This window comes from Vicugna pacos, chromosome 21 (assembly GCF_048564905.1).
Source record: "Vicugna pacos chromosome 21, VicPac4, whole genome shotgun sequence".
NCBI lineage: Eukaryota > Metazoa > Chordata > Mammalia > Artiodactyla > Camelidae > Vicugna > Vicugna pacos.
The window spans coordinates 33193203-33210557 of NC_133007.1; the positions used below are offsets into that span (position 1 = coordinate 33193203).

Sequence of the window (17355 nt, forward strand, 5' to 3'; positions counted from 1 at the left end):
GTGAGCTCTTCCTTCCCCGGCTGGGCTTAGCGCCCTGGGCATCCTGAGAGAGCGTACCCCGAGGTCACCCCAGGCAGTCCCTGCCCTCCAGAATGGGGTCCCACGGTTTCCTTTGCGTTCTCTGCTGGATGCCAGGGTGGGCTTCTAGTTGGGCCCTGGGGTCAAAGGGCCTGACTCCAGGGCCCTTGGGCACCGCAGACACAGAAGCTACAAACTCCAGGGCAGTGCTGAGTTGGAGGGAGGCGGAGAGGTGTGTTTTCAAAAGGATGGGGCACACGTGGCAGGGATCAGGGGTGCTTGATACAGGAGTCAGCAGAGCGTGGGGGGCGGCTGCATCAGCTGGGGCGGGTTCACAACCACTTGGGCTGCCTGTGACTGAGGATCCCGTTTGGTTCTGGAGGGATCCAGGCCACCGAGTTTGTGAGCCTGACCAGGCACCCTCCCAGCCCTGATTTCTACCCACAGAGGCTACCCGTGTGCTCTAGGGTGGGATCTGGGCCCCAGGCTGGCAGGAAATGTGGCCTGGTCACCTCTCGCCAGTGTCCGCCCACTCCTGGTCTCCTGACCCATCAGCCCATCTCCCAGGGAGTCCTCAGCAGAATCCTGCTCGTAGATGTGGTGTCACTGGGAGGCCCGTGAGGTCATCGTTTCAGTTGTTCAAGTGAGGGGTGCCTCTGTGCCTTGAACACCCGTGGTGAAGACCGGGCCCTTAAGACGCGGTACTGTCTTGTCAGTTATCCCTCTTGCCACCCACACTCAGCTCCAGGGACCGAGTCTGTCCTGGAGCCACTATCCTCCACAAGGGTGGCTGTGGTGAGCTTCAGCCAATAAGACAGAGTCTGCTTGTTGTCTTCTGGGAAGGGGTTTGTTCTCTGAAAATGGCAGGCAAGCAAGGAGAGCTTAGCACCCTGCCTTTTCCAGCCTTAGATACGTTAGGTGGGGATGTGATGTGTGGAGCTACAGCTCCATCCTGTGGTTGCAGCCATCCTGCAACCAGGAGTCAAACTTTGAAATGAAGAGACAGTGTCCTAGGGATGGTGAAGCAGAGGCTGGGCCCAGGCTGTGATGAAACTGCTCACCTCCCAGGCCTGCTCCCCGCCCCGTGCCCCCCCCACCGCCTCGGGCTCAGCCGTGCTGGCAGGTGGTCCTTACAGAGATGTTATTACCTCTCCTGGTGTGAGATGGCCAGGCCCTCACACCCAACACCTGCTCTGAAGGCTCAGCTGACCACCTGGGCCTCATTCTGCCCATGGGTTGCTGGTGGGTTGTGCCCTTTCCCACCAGATCAGACCCCACCCCATCTCTTCAGCACCAGCATCCAAGGGTGGGCACACAAGCCCCTCCCCTCCCCAGGTTCAGAAGAAACTAGACAGCCCTTGACCAAGACCCTGTGCCCCAGCTATGGGCCAGACCTTCCTGAGGTCCTTTTGTGACAATAGCCAGGGTCAGGCTACACATCCCCTATCTAGCAGGCCTCCCCGTGTGGTCATGGCTGCACATGGGCACCCCTTGACTGCAGGGAGAGGCTCCTCTGGCCCCAGCTCTCCCATGGCTGGAGCCTTGGTGCACTGCAGGCCCACCGTGTGCCTGGCACTATCCTGGTGTAGGGGACACAGGACCCAGGCAGGTCGGTGTCGGGTTTTGTGGTGGTACGCGCTCTGAGGGGTAGTTGTGTCCACGGTCTCCTGGCCGTTTCTCACTTTCTCCAGGGGCACTGGAGGGCGAGCTGAGGGAAGTGGCCTTAGGATGATCTGTGATTTCATGGAGACATTCCCCCGTGACTCCCTCCCACCGTTTCCCCAACAGGCACATCCAGTGAGAACCAGATGGGGAGTCGTGAGGCCTCATCAGGAGGGGGCTGTGGTCTCCTGCCAAAGGCTGCCCAGTTCTCACGCCCTTTGAAGTCTCAGGCTTGGGGGAGTGGGGCTGGGGTTGCACACGTCCGTCTGAAAAGCCTCATTTACAGAGCTGGAAACACTGTCCCTCAGGCGCAGTGACATGGGCTGGAGGCAAGATAGCCCGAGCCCAGCAGCCTCTCAGCGCCCTGCGAGTCCTGGGCCTCACGTGGCAGAGACGGAGCCTGGGTTCAGGGCAGTGGTGCCAGCACGGCCCGTGCCTCATGATCATGCCCTGGGACCCTCTGCTCCCCTTGGGGTCCTCCAGGGGCAGTGGGCAGGGGGCACAAGGCCCTTCCTGTCCTCCTCTGCCTGGGGAGTGGCCAGAAACAAACAGGTCCACCAGTTTGGAAAGTGGTTTGGCAGAATCTACCAAAGCTGAAGATGTGCCTCTGACCAGACAGAGATACAGGTGCCTGTGTCCACCCCGTATGGGACAACAGCACTGCACTATCTGTGCAGGAAGTCAGGAACCGCCCAGACACCCACCATGGCCTGAGCATGAGTGAGCGTCGTGCCCCCCAGGGTGTCTCAGTGCTGAGTGAGGAGGGGTCAGGGTCCATGTGCACCAGGTTCCAAGCAAGGCAAAAGTAACCGACGGTCAGGGCGTGGCTCCCTGGGCAGGAGGACGCCACGACGTTCTGGTGCAACTACTGTTGGATTCACTCACTGACTGGGTGCTGCTTGCCAGGCTGTGTGCAGGATGAGGCATCTGCCAGCCTGCATGTTAACAGTTTCTATGCACTTTTATGTATGGTACACTCCAATAAAAATCACGAACAGGGCAAAAGGGGGCAGCCCTGTGGGTTGTGCAGAAGGAGCAGGGATGGACATGAGCCTGGTCACGCGTGGGCGTCCTGGACACACCTTAACGGGACACCCAGCCCTCCTCTGACTTACTTGCTGCCTCAGCTCCACCCTCCATCCCAGCTCCATCCCCTCCCTCCTCGTCCCTCAGAGAAGGGTTTGTCGTCAGCACCAGCGGCCTTCAGTGAGAAAGTGCTGGCGGCACCGACACGGAGTCAGGCGGTCCTGAGGCCAACACGTGGCTGGAGACAGATGTCTGCCCTTGATGTGGTTCCTGGCTCTGGGCTGTGGTGACCTTTTGCAGAGGAAATGGGGACTTAGGGATGGACTGGCAACTCTGTCCCCTTCCTCCCCCAGGATGAGCCAGCAAAGTCTCCTCTGGCCGATGTGACGAGGGTGCCCTCCAGCAGTGCACAGCGAAGGGGTTGGGGGCAGGGCTGTCCGCAGCCACCAGTTAACGTGGGGTAGGGGTGAGGGCTGAGGGTGCACAGTCAACAGCCAATGACTTTTCCTTAGGCAGAAGGGCGTGAGATGAGTTTCAAAGAGGCGGTGGTGCTTTTGTGTGGGGCCTGGAGGCAGGTCCAGAGGCAGCCCTACACGCCCAGGCGCCTGGGTCTGCGGCCAGCCAGAGCAGTGGTTGGTGAGACTGGCCAGACTGCAGTGGCGCTGAGCTCTGAGGAGCCAGGGCAGGCCTGGGTACTGTTGGCGCCATCTGGAGGCATCTAAGGTGCCATGGCTCGCATGGTGCGTCCAGGGCCGCACGCCCATCATGTGGCCCCTCTCAGGAGGAGGGGCTCCGTGGTTACTTTAAAGATGCCAAGAAAGGCTCCATTCTCCTGGAACATCGGCCCACCCCTGACCAGGAGGAGGCAAGAAGCCTAGAGATGTCTGGACCTGAGCGGCCACACTCCCAAGGAAGAGGTGGGGAGGTGGGCTGAGGACCAGAAGAGACGCAGGAGCCCAGAGGGCTGGCACCACGGAGCTTGGGGTCCTGGCTGCGAAGTGACCAGACTCTGGTGGAGAAGCCTGGGGCCTCTCCGGCTGGGTCATGCCTGGGCTGGCACTTGTCCAGCCAGGGAGAAGGTGAGTGTGAGGGCCTTCCCAGGGTGGCCATGAGTTGAGAGGGAGCCCGGGAGAGTGAAGACCCTTTCCTGCTCCCTGGCAGGACGATGCCTGTGCTCGGCCCCCAGAGGAGGCTGCTGGGCTCCCTCAACTCCACCCCCCAAGCCACCACCCACCTCGGACTGGCCGCCAACCAGACGGGGCCCCAGTGCCTGGAGGTGTCTGTTCCCGACGGGCTGTTCCTCAGCCTGGGGCTGGTGAGCCTCGTGGAGAACGTGCTGGTGGTGGCTGCCATCACCAAGAACCGCAACCTGCATTCTCCCATGTATTACTTCATCTGCTGCCTGGCCGCGTCGGACCTGCTGGTGAGCATGAGCAACGTGCTGGAGACGGCCGTCATGCTGCTGCTGGAGGCTGGCGCCCTGGCCACATGGGCTACGGTGGTGCAGCAGCTGGACAACGTCATGGATGTGCTCATCTGCGGCTCCATGGTGTCCAGCCTCTGCTCTCTGGGTGCTATCGCCGTGGACCGCTACATCTCCATCTTCTATGCACTGCGCTACCACAGCATCGTGACGCTGCCTCGGGCATGGCGGGCCATCGCGGCCATCTGGGTGGCCAGCGTCCTCTCCAGCACCCTCTTCATCACCTACTATGATCACACAGCCGTCCTCCTCTGTCTCGTCAGCTTTTTTGTAGCCATGCTGGCGCTCATGGCGGTGCTATATGTCCACATGCTGGCCCGGGCGTGCCAGCATGCCCGGGGCATCGCCCAGCTCCACAAGAGACAGCGCCCCATCCACCAGGGCTTTGGCCTCAAGGGCGTGGCCACGCTCACCATCCTGCTGGGCATCTTCTTCCTCTGCTGGGGCCCCTTCTTCCTGCACCTTTTCCTCATCGTCCTCTGTCCTCAGCACCCCACCTGTGGCTGCATCTTCAAGAATTTCAACCTCTTCCTTGCCCTCATCATCTGCAACTCCATCGTGGACCCCCTCATCTATGCCTTCTGCAGCCAGGAGCTCCGGAAGACACTCCAGGAAGTGCTGCAGTGCTCCTGGTGAGGGGCGGTCTGCGCGATCAAGTCCGGCTGCTGGGCAGAGGGAGGTGGTGCTATCCGGTGGCCTGACTCCCGTGTGCTGGGGCAGTTACTTGGCAATGAGGAGAGGCTTGGTCATCTCTGAAGGTGTGGAGGCACTGACCCTCTGGGGCCTGAGAGAGGGATAGCATGAATCTCCAGGAAGAGCTGTGGGGAATGGAGGCAGCTGGGGAGACGGTGGGGCTGCAGGCACCGGGCAGGCAGGGGGCTTGTGGACACTCTCCCCACACCTGGGGAGCTCCACCTCCGTCCAGAGACCTGTGGCACCCACCTTCGCTGCCGGCTCTGGGGACTGTGCCCCACACACTGGGATGTGAGCTGTGTGAGACTTCTGTTTCCAACAGGGGCCTCAGGGGAAGGAAGAAGGGGCAGGGCTTCAGTGGGAGAGTGGGGCTTCTCTATGCTAAGAATCAGTAGGGACCAGAGAACCAGGGCCGAGCCTGCCTGTCTGTACCACACACACGGGGGAGACAGTGCCAGCCAACGCCTGCTCAGGCTGAAGTAGGGGCTAGTACCCAGTCCCTCAGGGCCAGAAAGCAGTCTGGTAATAAATGCTATGTTTGGCACAGCCTCTTTCCAGAAGTTGCTTGAAGCTTGAGGCCTGGGAGGAGTGGGGGCAGCGGGGGAAGGGGAAAGAAGTAAGTCCAAGAAGCCAGCCAGAAACCAAGGCTGGCCTGCCCAGGTGACGGAAGCCCAGCCCCAAGGGCCTGAGGACCCCAGTCACACCTACTCCATCCCATATCTGCTCCTTCTCTGGGATGCCAACCCCAGCCCAGTGCAACTAGAGTCAGAGGCTGCAGCTCCCCTGCCCCCAGTCACCTCCAGGGTGACAAGACTCAGCAGAAGCAGGATCACCATGACCCATGTGGCCAGAAAACGTCCCTTTCTCTGCCCGGTCCTACAGCCCCTCCTCCATGTCTGCTCCAAGGTGTCCTGCGGGTCCCACGCTGCAGGGTGGCCCTGTGGATGGGGTCTGCTCTCCTCCAAGCACTGCCCTTCTGGGAGAAGGCTAAGTGCTCAGCCAGCCCTGGGAGGTGTAAGGCAAGGCCCTCCAGAACAGAGTCAGGCTGTCCAGGGCTGCAGGGGGTCCAAGCCCCAAGGGAGTGGGCATCTGGGCTGGACTATGCTGCCTGGTGCTGGGAGCCTTTGGGTCCTCCCTCTGCTGCAACCCTGGGCTGAGTTCCCACCCAGTTCCCCCACAGGCACAGTGTATGGTCGAACCCCTTCCTGGTACAGGATCAGTGGAGGAAAAGTGAGGTATCGGCCAGCTTCAAGGCAGGTCTGGTAATGCCTGCAGCCCCCTGGCCAGCCACCCAGCTCTGTCTCAACCAGTCCCCACCCCACTCACACCCACAGCTCCAGCCCTGCCTGCTGGCCTCAGGGCTGGGAGCTGGTTCCCGGCAGGGCAGCCTTTGCTGGGAGACAGGACGATGAGTCAGCCTCGAGTCGGCACCAGAGCCCTCTGGGGATGGAGGGGAGCTGGCCTGGCCCAATGCCTTCCCAGAGGCAGGCAGGAAGGGTGAGGGGCCCTGGCTGACAGGATGCAAAGATTCTTCCTTTGCTCAAAAGGGAGGCACAGCCAGCTCCAGGGAAAAGTGCTCACCAGGACCCCCTGAACAGGGGCAGGGAGGGGCTCAAGGCAGCTGGAAGCCAACCACAGAAAGCCACCTCACAGACACGTTGTGGGGGAGGGGAGTCTCTTGAGAACAAAAGACCCATTTCTAGACTTGCCAAACTGGGGAGCTTCAAGACGGGAAAAGGAGGGGCGTGTAAACAGCTACACCACTCCAGCACGGTCTGAGCACGCAGACTGCACAGGTGACTGCTTGGGGACATCTGGACGCTGTGGCTGAGTCCCTCCCTGAAGATCTGTTGCCTGAGTAACAGAAGAACCTTATGGTGGATGTTTTCACTATAACATCTGCCCCCGAGAGGATGTTAAGCCAGTGGTATTGTCGAGTCGGCTGCCTGTCCCCTTCACTCCCTCCCTTCTTTTCTGACCAGTAGACTCTCTCTCTTTTTTTTTTTCCTCGAAGACCTCAGCCATATGCACAAACCATCTCCCTACATAGCCCCACCCCACTCCACCAAATTTCACTGGCTTCACTTGGACCAAGACTTCAGCGGTACAAGCGACACTGGGGAGTGAGTCAGACAGAAAACACTGCTCACTTCCCACCAACCTTGTCACTTCTGTGACTGGCTTGTGTCCTTATGGCAATTGCCAACATCAGTGTTCACTGAGCAGCAGCTGCATGCCAGGTGCTGAGCCTGGCAGGGATGCAGAGCATCCCCACATGCAAGGTCCATTTGGAACCTCATAGCAGCCCCCTGGGGAAGAAGGGGGGTATTCCCTACTGCAGAGGAGAGTGAAGCTCAGGGCTTTCATAGCAACCCAGCGCCACCCTTCTGCACAGCAGCCCTGCTGACTCAGGTGTTTGGAGCCTTGCCCCATGTTTTCTTCCTCCTCGATATTTCAGTGCCTGTTGTAGCCTTTTCCTGCCTCCCCCACCCCACAGAGATCCGCCAAAGCTCAGAGTACCTTGTCTGTCCCTTCTCGACACAGGACAGGGAGCTGGGAGGCGTTCATGTTGGCCTTTTGGGGTGGGAAGATGGGGTTGTTCCCTAAATGGGTGTGGACAAGAAAGACTCCTCGTAAAGCCAAGGAGTGAGGCTGCCGCTTGGGTGGGGTAGGGTGAGCAGCGGGGGCAGGTGCCGACGGCCAAGGGGGGCTTCTATTGTCCTCCCTGGAGCTCGCCAGCCCCTCCTTTCGGGTCCGCGGGGCCCCCGGACCCCGCCCCCGGGGCCCCCAGACCCGGGTGGCGGCGGCGGCGGCGGCGGGAGGAGGTGCTGCAGCGCGCGGTCGAGCGGGGATGCGCGGTGCTGATGCTGCAGCGCCCTGCCGCATTTTGCGGCGGCGTCCGCGGATTGGCCCAGCGCGGTGACGCCAGGCCGGGCGCGGCGGGCGGGGTCTAGCCTATAAGAGCGGGCGGAGGGGGCGGCAGATCCTCCGCAGCCAGCCCTGTCCAGTCCGCGCGCGTCCTGCAGCCGCCCGCCACACGCACCGAGCATGAGGGAGATCGTGCACATCCAGGCCGGCCAGTGCGGCAACCAGATCGGGGCCAAGGTGAGGCCGCGCTCCGCCCCCATGCGCCGGGCCCCGCACCAGGCGCGCATCCCGCGTCCCCACCTCGAGCTGGCCCCCGGGGGGAGGGAGCAGGGAGGCATAGTGCTCCCCGAGCCGCACCCCGAGCCCCACTCGCCACTGCGAAGCAGAGAAAAAAAGGACCGGACTGGCCTAGCTGCGGGCGGCCGGAACGCCAGGATCCTCCCTGCCATTCCCACACCCGCCTTTCCTCCGCCCCTGACCGGGTTACCTCGGGCCTGCAGGAGCACAGCGCAAGTCAGCGGCTCCGCTCCATCCACCCGCAGCTGCAGTGGCAGATGTGGGCACCGGCTGGGCGTGGCCCTCTTCTCTGGGGTCGCAACTCAGCCTCGAGTGAGATGGGTGGGGTGGGCAGGTTTGGGTAATGCTCCCCGCCAAAGCGGTAATGATTCCCTCTGCCCCCCACCCCAGGAACAGGATGTCCTCCAAGTGACCAGAGGCGCCCCCATACCCCCACCTAGCTTTGACAACCCTCAGCTTCCTGGCCCCACCCTATTCCTTTGTTGGAAGAGGGGTTGGGCCCGGACTCAGGATGACCTTGGTCCAGGACTGGACTCTCCCTCAGCACAGTCCCACCTGGGCAACCCCCGAACCTAGCCGGGGGAGTGGACCAAGCCCGCTCAGGGACCTTCTCAGGGTTGGACGTGAGAACAAAGCCGGGCTAGGGGTGGGTAGGGTGGAGAGCTATGGAACCGCTAGGCCCCTCCTCTCCATTGTTAGCCCACCTCACAGATGTTGGGACTGAGATGAGAAGGGGACGGCGTTATCCGCACCCTTCCCCAGCAGGCAGGTGTCACATCCCTAAGTCGGGATGCTGTCCCGGGCCCAAGGTCACAAAGGAAGTGCAAGACAGAGCCTCCTGCCCTCTAGCTTTCATTCCCTGCAGATGCCCAGCCCAGGGCTCAGGCTGGATGGGTGGGGCCTGCTGCCCCCTGTGTTCTCCTCAGAACAATGTGGGGGGAGGGGATGGCTTTGTCAGCACCAAGGCTAGGGACCCAGCGCGGGATGGTGTCGAGCTGGTTCCCCAAGGAAGCAGTGGGAGGAGACAGGTCCTGGAGGGGAAGGGGCCAGGAAAGGCTTCCTCTGGAGGCTGTTGCCATGGAAACCAGGCAAGAACAAAAAGAAGCTAATTACAACTGGGCTGGGGCAGCCGCGTGGCTGACATGTAAATTGCAACTTGGGCTCTAGGGTAGAGGCGCCTCAGATGGGGGAGAAGGCATAGTGGGGAGACGCCCTAATCACCGAGGAGACAGCTGTTCCTGCCCGAGGAAGGGGGCGGGGGGAGGGAGAGGCCTGGAACACCAAGGCCTCAAATTAAATCAGGGCTCTGGGGGCAGTCTCTGACAGCTGCCCTGGCCAAGCAGAAGGGGCCAAGGACTCATTAATGTGGTCATAGAGGCCAGGCCTGCCCCGAACATCTGCTCCTTCAAGGGTCAGGGGACACCGGAGGGAAGGAAGGCAGCCTGAGTCCCACTTGAGCCTGAGGGAGTGGAGATCCAGTTAAGCCTCAGTTTCTCTGGCTGGGACAGGCACATGTCAGGCAAAAGCAGGCTCGTGCCCCAAGCTGCAGCCCGGGAGTGTGGGGCAGGGCAGAGGCAGCAGCCCAAGTGCTGGACAGTGTCCTCTGCAGACATTTTTCCTTCTTCTCAGTACTGTGGCCCTTGGGATTGCTTATTACTTTTTATTTGTTTTGTGTTAATTTCCTTAACTTATATTTGTTTTTAAGACGAATATCTGATCCCTTTTAACAATTCAAATGAGAGGAAGGTGGATTTTGTGAAAAGGGGAATCGTTCCTTCCTATTCAACCACTGCCCTTTGAGTGGTTTCCTTCCGGCCTCCCTGCCCTGGAAAATCTCCAGAACCGAACTGCAAGTACTCAAAGCTGGTGTGGGAAATTTGCCTGCGAGGCCCTAAGCACCTGTCCTGTGGACAGGCCGTTTCTGGGTCATTTCTATTTCCTGCTCACATACTGACAGTGGGCTCCCTGGTGGGGGAAAGGAAAGTTCTATTCAGCACCACCAGCAGCTGACTCGGGTGGGCAAGGGGGGCTGCTTTCCTGCTTGAGGGTGGGCCGCCCGCTCTGGGGAGGGGCCTGGCTGTCAGGAGGGGTGATGGATCGGGGCTAGGAGAGGACACGCCTCTCCCAAGGGGCGACATGACAGCATTAGCAACTCCTGACAATGAGCATTAATGTTGGGTGTTGTGCCAGGTGCATTGAGAGCTTCACCTCACAAGGGTGTGGTGCGGTGAGGCTGGGTGTTGCCCTTCCCCCAAGGATAAGAGAACTCGATGATCGGGGAAGTTGGGGCACCTGCCCAGGAGGGACAGGGCAGGAATTTGAGTCTGGGCCTTTGTGGCTACATCAAGAGTGAGCGGGGGAACCTCACGACCCCCACAACGGGGAGTGAGTCCGAGACCCCTCACTCCTCCCCTAGGGGAGCAGGGTGGTCCTGGAGCCTTTGTCTGCGCCCCCCACCTCGGCCACTGGGCAGGGCCTCAGAGGGGCGGTCCCTGGCCCTGAGCCAATGGGAGAAGGGATTTCCCAGTTTGGAGGCCCCGCCCCCTCTCCCAGCATCTCCCAGCTGGATCCCGAGGGGCGCTCGCTGTGCGCGGTGCAGGGAGAGGCATGAGGTCCTGGAGGAGCTTAAGGGTCCGCAGTCTGCCAGCCCTCCCTCGGGGGAGAGGCCGCACCCTACTTGCCTCAGGCTCCTGTGCGCCCACACCCCCAGCCCGGGCGTGACAAAAGGTCAGCACCACGGACAGCGCCGCGGCGCAGGGGCTGAAGTGGTCGCCGTGGCCTGGACCCTGGCGTCCACGCGTCATCTGGCTGTTTTCTCATCTGTAGTGATAGTCATAATTATTATTTAACTTATAAAATTGTACTTTGTCATTTACTACATGCTTATTTTTTAATTTTTTTGTTTGTTTTTTGTTTATTTGAGGGGAGTAATTAGGTTTACTTACTTATTCATTTTTTGGAGGAGGTATTGGGGATTGAACCCAGGACCTCATGCATGCTAAGCATGTGCTCTACCACGTGAGCTATACCCTCCCCCCATTACCTGCTTATATTATATTCTATTAAGATGTTTATTTTACATTATAATTTGCATTAGTTTAAACTACAAAAGCGATTATTAATACATTCTCCTTCTGCAAAGTTGAAACATTGAAGATAAGGCTAAAGTGCCCACCTCGCCACCTCACCCCTTTAGCTCCCCTTCTCCAGGTGGGACTAGTCGGTTTTCCATTCTTCGCGTCCATTTTCTGTGCATATGACCTACATATAAAAAAAATAGCAACTGCTGCGAGGTTCTCATTTTTACGCTGTGTGTCATTGCAGCATGCCTTTTCCCTCAAGGACGTGCCTTGCAGATGATCATTTATTGTGCCACAGTAATCTAAAGTATGTGGATTTTTAAATTACCTTTTATTTTTATTTTAGTGAATATGGCTTTACAAATTTAAATAGCATCTAAGGCCTTTTGACTCAGTGAGGCCAGCATTTGCTGAGTGCTTTTGTGTGTCAGGCTTTGAGCTGACCACTTGAAGGGCGTACCATCATCACGGCCACTTTACAGATGAGAAAACAGAGGTCCCAAGAGGCAGAGTCACTGGCTAGTGCTGGGGTCTGCACCCACTCCAGTCCTTTGTCTTCTGGAAGCCTTTGCAGTCCACAGATGGTTTCCAGAGAACTTTCCATAGATGCATTGATGGCACAGTGACTGAGTCACTGTCTTCTGGCTCCACACTTGCCATCTCCAGCTCACCCCTCCTCTACAGGGGCCGTGGGTGTCCCTGAAGCTAGAGGTTTGGGGTGTCCAAGGGCTGTGGGGCCCAGGCCCCCAGCTCAGGCTCTCAGACAGCCTCAGGGAGGAGGAGGACACAGGGAGACAGCAGAGGAAGGAAGTTCTGATTAGGCCCTGAATTTACAAAGTTAATTCACACTTAAGGCAAACAAAAAAAGAAAGAAAGAAAAGGGAGGAAGGGAGGGAGGGAGAAAAAGAAAACTTATCAATGATAAAAACACATACAGGAGGAAGAAGTCCATCCCTCCACTCTCACCAGGAGCTGACCTTCAGTAACAGTCTTCCTGGATGAACTGCCAAGATTCTTTCGTGCATTTTATAATAATGACACTGTTCATACTTCTCAGGTTTAAGTTTTTAAAAATTTCTAACTAATCTTTTTTTCTTTTGAGAGGTTAGTAACAACTGCGCATGACAAAATTTCCAAAAACAAACAAACAAACAAACAAAACCCCCAAAGGATGTGCAGTGCGAAAGTCTCTCCCACGACGTAGGACCACACCCTCAGGCACAGCTGCCAGGAGCAGACTTTCATGTGTCAGAGACATCTATACATAGACAAGCACATGAAGACTGTTTTCTGACTGCTTTTTTCATGGAACAGTCTTTTCACCAGCACGTGGCTCATACACAGAAGCCCCTTGCTACTTGAGGCCTTCATACCCATTCGTCTGAAAGTCACCCTAACCCTGAGGGGCCAAGGGGAGGGGCACTAGGAACTCACAGAGTGTGTGACCACTGCTGCACGGGCAAACTGTGCTCCAAGACAACCTGGAAGTGCCCCTGGGGTGAGTGTGGAGTGCTCTGCAGCCTTCCCTTCCCCCAGGGTCTGTCTCTGCATGCAACATGTGTGCTAATGATTGACCCAGCACCCAGTAGCCACCACACACTGTTCACATGCTTTGCACAGTGTAACTTGCTTTATTCTCATAACAACCTGCCTTCATCATCAAGCCCTCTGAACAGGTGAGGACACTGAGACACAGAGAGTATTCTGGACCAGCCCAAGGTCATGCAGCTGGGAAGGGGTGGTCCACCTCCTGAGGCTGGGCCCTGCTCTGTGCTGCCCTGCCCTGCTGCAGTCCTGGGAGAAGCACCATGATTCCCTGCCCACAAGGAGCAGGGCAGGGGGCAGCGGGGAGAGTAAGCCCTCGCTTTGGGGCTGCACCCTCTCTGCTTGGCAGGCTGGGTGAGCCCAGGCATGTCACCTCCCACTCAGGGCCCCTGCGGTTCCTGTTGGCCACTGGCATGCTGGACACTGCCAGGCCCTGCCGCTGGATGTCCTTCTGCAGACACTGAGGTGCACACGTGCTCTGGGCCCCGACTCCGTCTCTTACTGTGGGCATCTCCACGTTCTCTGTACCTCAGCTCTCTCATCTGAAAAGAGGAAATTTAAAAAAAACAAACAAAAAACACCCCCAAAGGGTGTTTATTACGAGTTCCTCATGGAGAAGTGGCCTGTCCAAAGTCCCCGCTCGGCCAGTGCAGAGCTGGGTCTCAGGGCCCTGACCACCCTGAGGGCTTTGGTCACCATGGACGTGCATATTGATTATGGCAGTTTTCTTACAGGTGGCAGAACCTGGAGCTCTTTTGTGAAGTCACTCAAAGGGGCCAGTACAGGCTTTTGCGTCCAAACCCCTCATTGTGTACTTCAGGGCTTCAGGGTACGGGAGGGAAAGGGCCTGGCAGGGGTCATGACCACCTCCTGATCCTGCTGTCCCCCCTGCAGTTCTGGGAGGTCATCAGCGATGAGCATGGCATAGACCCCAGTGGCAACTATGTGGGGGACTCGGACCTGCAGCTGGAGCGCATCAGCGTCTACTACAACGAAGCCTCTTGTGAGCCCCTACCCTTGACGGGGCTGGGGTGGGCTACCTCAGCCGCTGGGCCCCAGCACCTCTGCCCCCTACTGGGGGGCTGGTAGGTGTAGCCTGAGACTCACAGAAGACAGACAAGGAGTCCTAGTAACTGCCACCCTAGTGGGGTTCACGTGTACTCAATGGCCACAAGACACATGCTGTGGCAGGGAATGGGTAGGGCCGGGCTCAGGAGGCGCATGAGAGGATCCAGAGCAAGGTCGCCTGGAGAGGTCGGGCGGGGCCTATCCAGCAACTGGTATAAAATGGTGCCCTTAGTGAACTTGCAGAATATTGACCTGCCCACATGGATGTGAGATTTGTCCTGCTCGTACAGGTGTTAACCATGACCCCCTTTCACACGTGGTTCCAGCCTCTCTGACCACAGAGTCTGAGCTCCTAGGGTGAGAGCAGGAGGTTGGTAGGCTGGGGCAGGATGTAGGGGCAGGAGGAGTGCCTCACCTCTGCCACCCACATAACCCACCCTCTTCCGTCAGCTCACAAGTATGTGCCTCGGGCCATCCTGGTGGACCTGGAGCCAGGAACCATGGACAGCGTTCGGTCTGGAGCCTTCGGGCACCTCTTCAGGCCTGACAACTTCATCTTTGGTAAGTTCTCCCTGTCCCACTGTCATGGTGGACCCCACTGCATGCAGAAACAAGGACAGAGTCACCCCCAGCCATGTCCCTGCCGGATAGGACTGATCCTCTCGACTTGCAGCTGGTGACAGAGTCCCAGAGAAAGGATTCTGTTCTGGGAACAGAAACCACTGGTGATTCCAAGCAGAGCAATGTGAAACAGAGACTTGAGGTTCCAGGATCCTTAGACAGCTGAGGGGGCAGAAGCCAGGGGCCCCAGAGGACTCCAGTTCATGTGCATGTGGCGTTGCTCTTATCAGGAGGTCAGGGAGTCCTCACGCCCTTGACTCCAGTGGCAAGGCCTGGGTGCTCACACAGTGACAGGAGGAGGCCTCACCCAGCTTCCACCTGCCAGAGCTCAGCACCCCAACTTGTGGGCACAGCCCTCATCCCAATCCTGAGCTGCAAGGGATTCTGGGGGTTATAGTTTGTGCTTCCAGCACAGCCAGCCAGAGGGTGAGTGGACTGGAGTGGAGGGCTGATCAACTCCTCCAGGACCCCCTCGTGAGGCAGAGCAGGAACTACAACTCCAGGTGCTTCTGTCCAGATCCCATGACCCTGGTCTCCAGGCAGTGGCAGCCCCAACACACAGCATGGCTGGTGCTGAGTCATGGAGCGGGTAGAAAGTGCAGGCAGCCCTACTTCACAGAGGGCAGCAGGCATAGGGCTGCTTCCACAGTTGCCCTCCAGGGTGGGATGTTCAGGCAGGCGCTGGTGGTCTCACCCTGTCTATGTCCCCATGACCCCATACAGGTCAGAGTGGGGCTGGAAACAACTGGGCCAAGGGCCACTACACAGAAGGCGCTGAGCTGGTGGACTCGGTCCTGGATGTGGTGCGGAAAGAGTGTGAGAATTGCGACTGCCTGCAGGGCTTCCAGCTGACCCACTCACTGGGTGGGGGCACGGGCTCAGGCATGGGCACACTGCTCATCAGCAAGGTCCGCGAGGAGTACCCTGACCGCATCATGAACACCTTCAGTGTGGTGCCCTCGCCCAAGGTGTCGGACACGGTGGTGGAGCCCTACAATGCCACGCTGTCCATCCACCAGCTGGTGGAGAACACGGATGAGACCTACTGCATCGACAACGAGGCGCTGTACGACATCTGCTTCCGCACCCTCAAGCTGGCCACCCCCACCTACGGGGACCTCAACCACCTGGTGTCGGCCACCATGAGCGGCGTCACCACCTCCCTCCGCTTCCCGGGCCAGCTCAACGCCGACCTGCGCAAGCTGGCCGTGAACATGGTGCCCTTCCCCCGCCTGCACTTCTTCATGCCCGGCTTTGCCCCGCTTACCGCCCGGGGCAGCCAGCAGTACCGCGCGCTGACGGTGCCCGAGCTCACCCAGCAGATGTTCGACGCCAAGAACATGATGGCTGCCTGCGACCCGCGCCACGGCCGGTACCTGACCGTGGCCACCGTCTTCCGAGGGCGCATGTCCATGAAGGAGGTCGATGAACAGATGCTGGCCATCCAGAGCAAGAACAGCAGCTACTTCGTGGAGTGGATCCCCAACAATGTGAAGGTGGCCGTGTGTGACATCCCGCCCCGCGGGCTCAAGATGTCCTCCACCTTCATCGGCAATAGCACGGCCATCCAGGAGCTGTTCAAGCGCATCTCTGAGCAGTTCACAGCCATGTTCCGGCGCAAGGCCTTCCTGCACTGGTACACAGGCGAGGGCATGGACGAGATGGAGTTCACCGAAGCGGAGAGCAACATGAACGACCTGGTGTCCGAGTACCAGCAGTACCAGGATGCCACGGCCGAGGAGGAGGGAGAGATGTATGAAGACGATGAGGAAGAATCCGAGGCCCAGGGCCCCAAGTGAAGCAGCTGGAGGGGTGGGACATGGCCGCGGCCAGGACCAAGAGGTCTGTCCCCAGAGCCATGAAGCCACTGACACCCCCCCACCCTCACCCCCACCAGGTCCAGTCGCGTCACCCTAGGGCTCCCGAGTGTTCGTCCTTCAGTATTTACAGCATCCCCGCCCTGCGTGAGTCCACTTGGCTCAGTCTTCTGCCATAGGTCATTTCCATTTTTGTGTGACCCGTTTGTCTCTCTGCTTTACTGTCAGCTCCAGGCCTGATGTTTTATGGCTTTTTCCTTTCGACTGGTTTGTGTTTATATTTTGGGGGGATACTTAATAAATTTATTGCTGTCAGACACCCTTGCCTGGTGCTGGAGATTTCTTCTTGTTCTGGAAAGTTGGGGCCAGAGGGGTGAAAAAGGGCAGACAGGGAGGCCCAGTGGAGGTAGGGGGGAAGGCCAAGTGTCATTGTCTCCCAGGTGGGGCTGGGACAGGCGCAGCCCCTGGGGAGCGCCTGGAAGTGGTGTTGGAGAAGGGATGGGCACCATTCCAGAATCTCAAATGTGCTCTCAGGTGACCTGGGGACAATCCCTAGTTCCCTCCAGGGTGACTCACACTATAGGACTCTCCTCTGGCTTGTCCGTGTGCTGGCTGTTAGAGGCAGGCAGCCCAAGACCCAGTGGGAGGTAGGAAGGGGGGACCTTGGGAACTTCCCCTGAAAAATGTTCTGTATCTGAGGGTTGGGGCTTCAGCCCTGGGGAAGGGCTGGCGGGTGCAGCAAGTTACAGCCACAGCCCCAGGAGCAGGCTGGGCTCGGAGGAATGGTCTGTCTCCTGCGCCCCCTGGTGGTCATTTCCTGTGTCTGCAATGAGCCTGGTGTCCAGCTGGAAGGGGCTCACCTGGCTTCCCCTCTCCTCCTACGAGGAAAGAAGTGGGTTCCCAGAGAGGCGCTGGCTGCCTGGGGCCCATGTGAGCCTTCGCAGAGCTGGGTGGGCCCAGACCCTCTCCACCAGCCTCCCCACATGCACCCCACTCCTCGAAGCCCCTGGGTCTCATCAAACCCAGCTCCCACTGGGACATAAAAGCACCCCTGCACCTCTGTGTGGATACCTGTGCAGAAGGGAGGTTGATGGGGCTGATCTAGACCAGGGAACTGAAGCTCTGAGAGGCTCACATCCCAGGCTCTGGTCCCGATGCATTCCGAGTCCACCAGGAG

At 58.8% G+C, this 17355-nt stretch overlaps 1 protein-coding gene across 1 annotated transcript; it reads left to right on the plus strand.

Moving 5' to 3' along the window:
* Positions 1 to 1614: 1614 nt before the first annotated feature.
* On the plus strand, positions 1615 to 16500 carry LOC102529783 (tubulin beta-3 chain). Its single transcript, XM_072946883.1, is given in 6 exon segments — positions 1615 to 3785; positions 3868 to 4831; positions 7856 to 7987; positions 13567 to 13675; positions 14191 to 14301; positions 15085 to 16500. Coding segments are annotated over 6 exon segments (2427 nt in total). The 5' UTR covers positions 1615 to 3750; the 3' UTR covers positions 16161 to 16500.
* Positions 16501 to 17355: the final 855 nt, after the last annotated feature.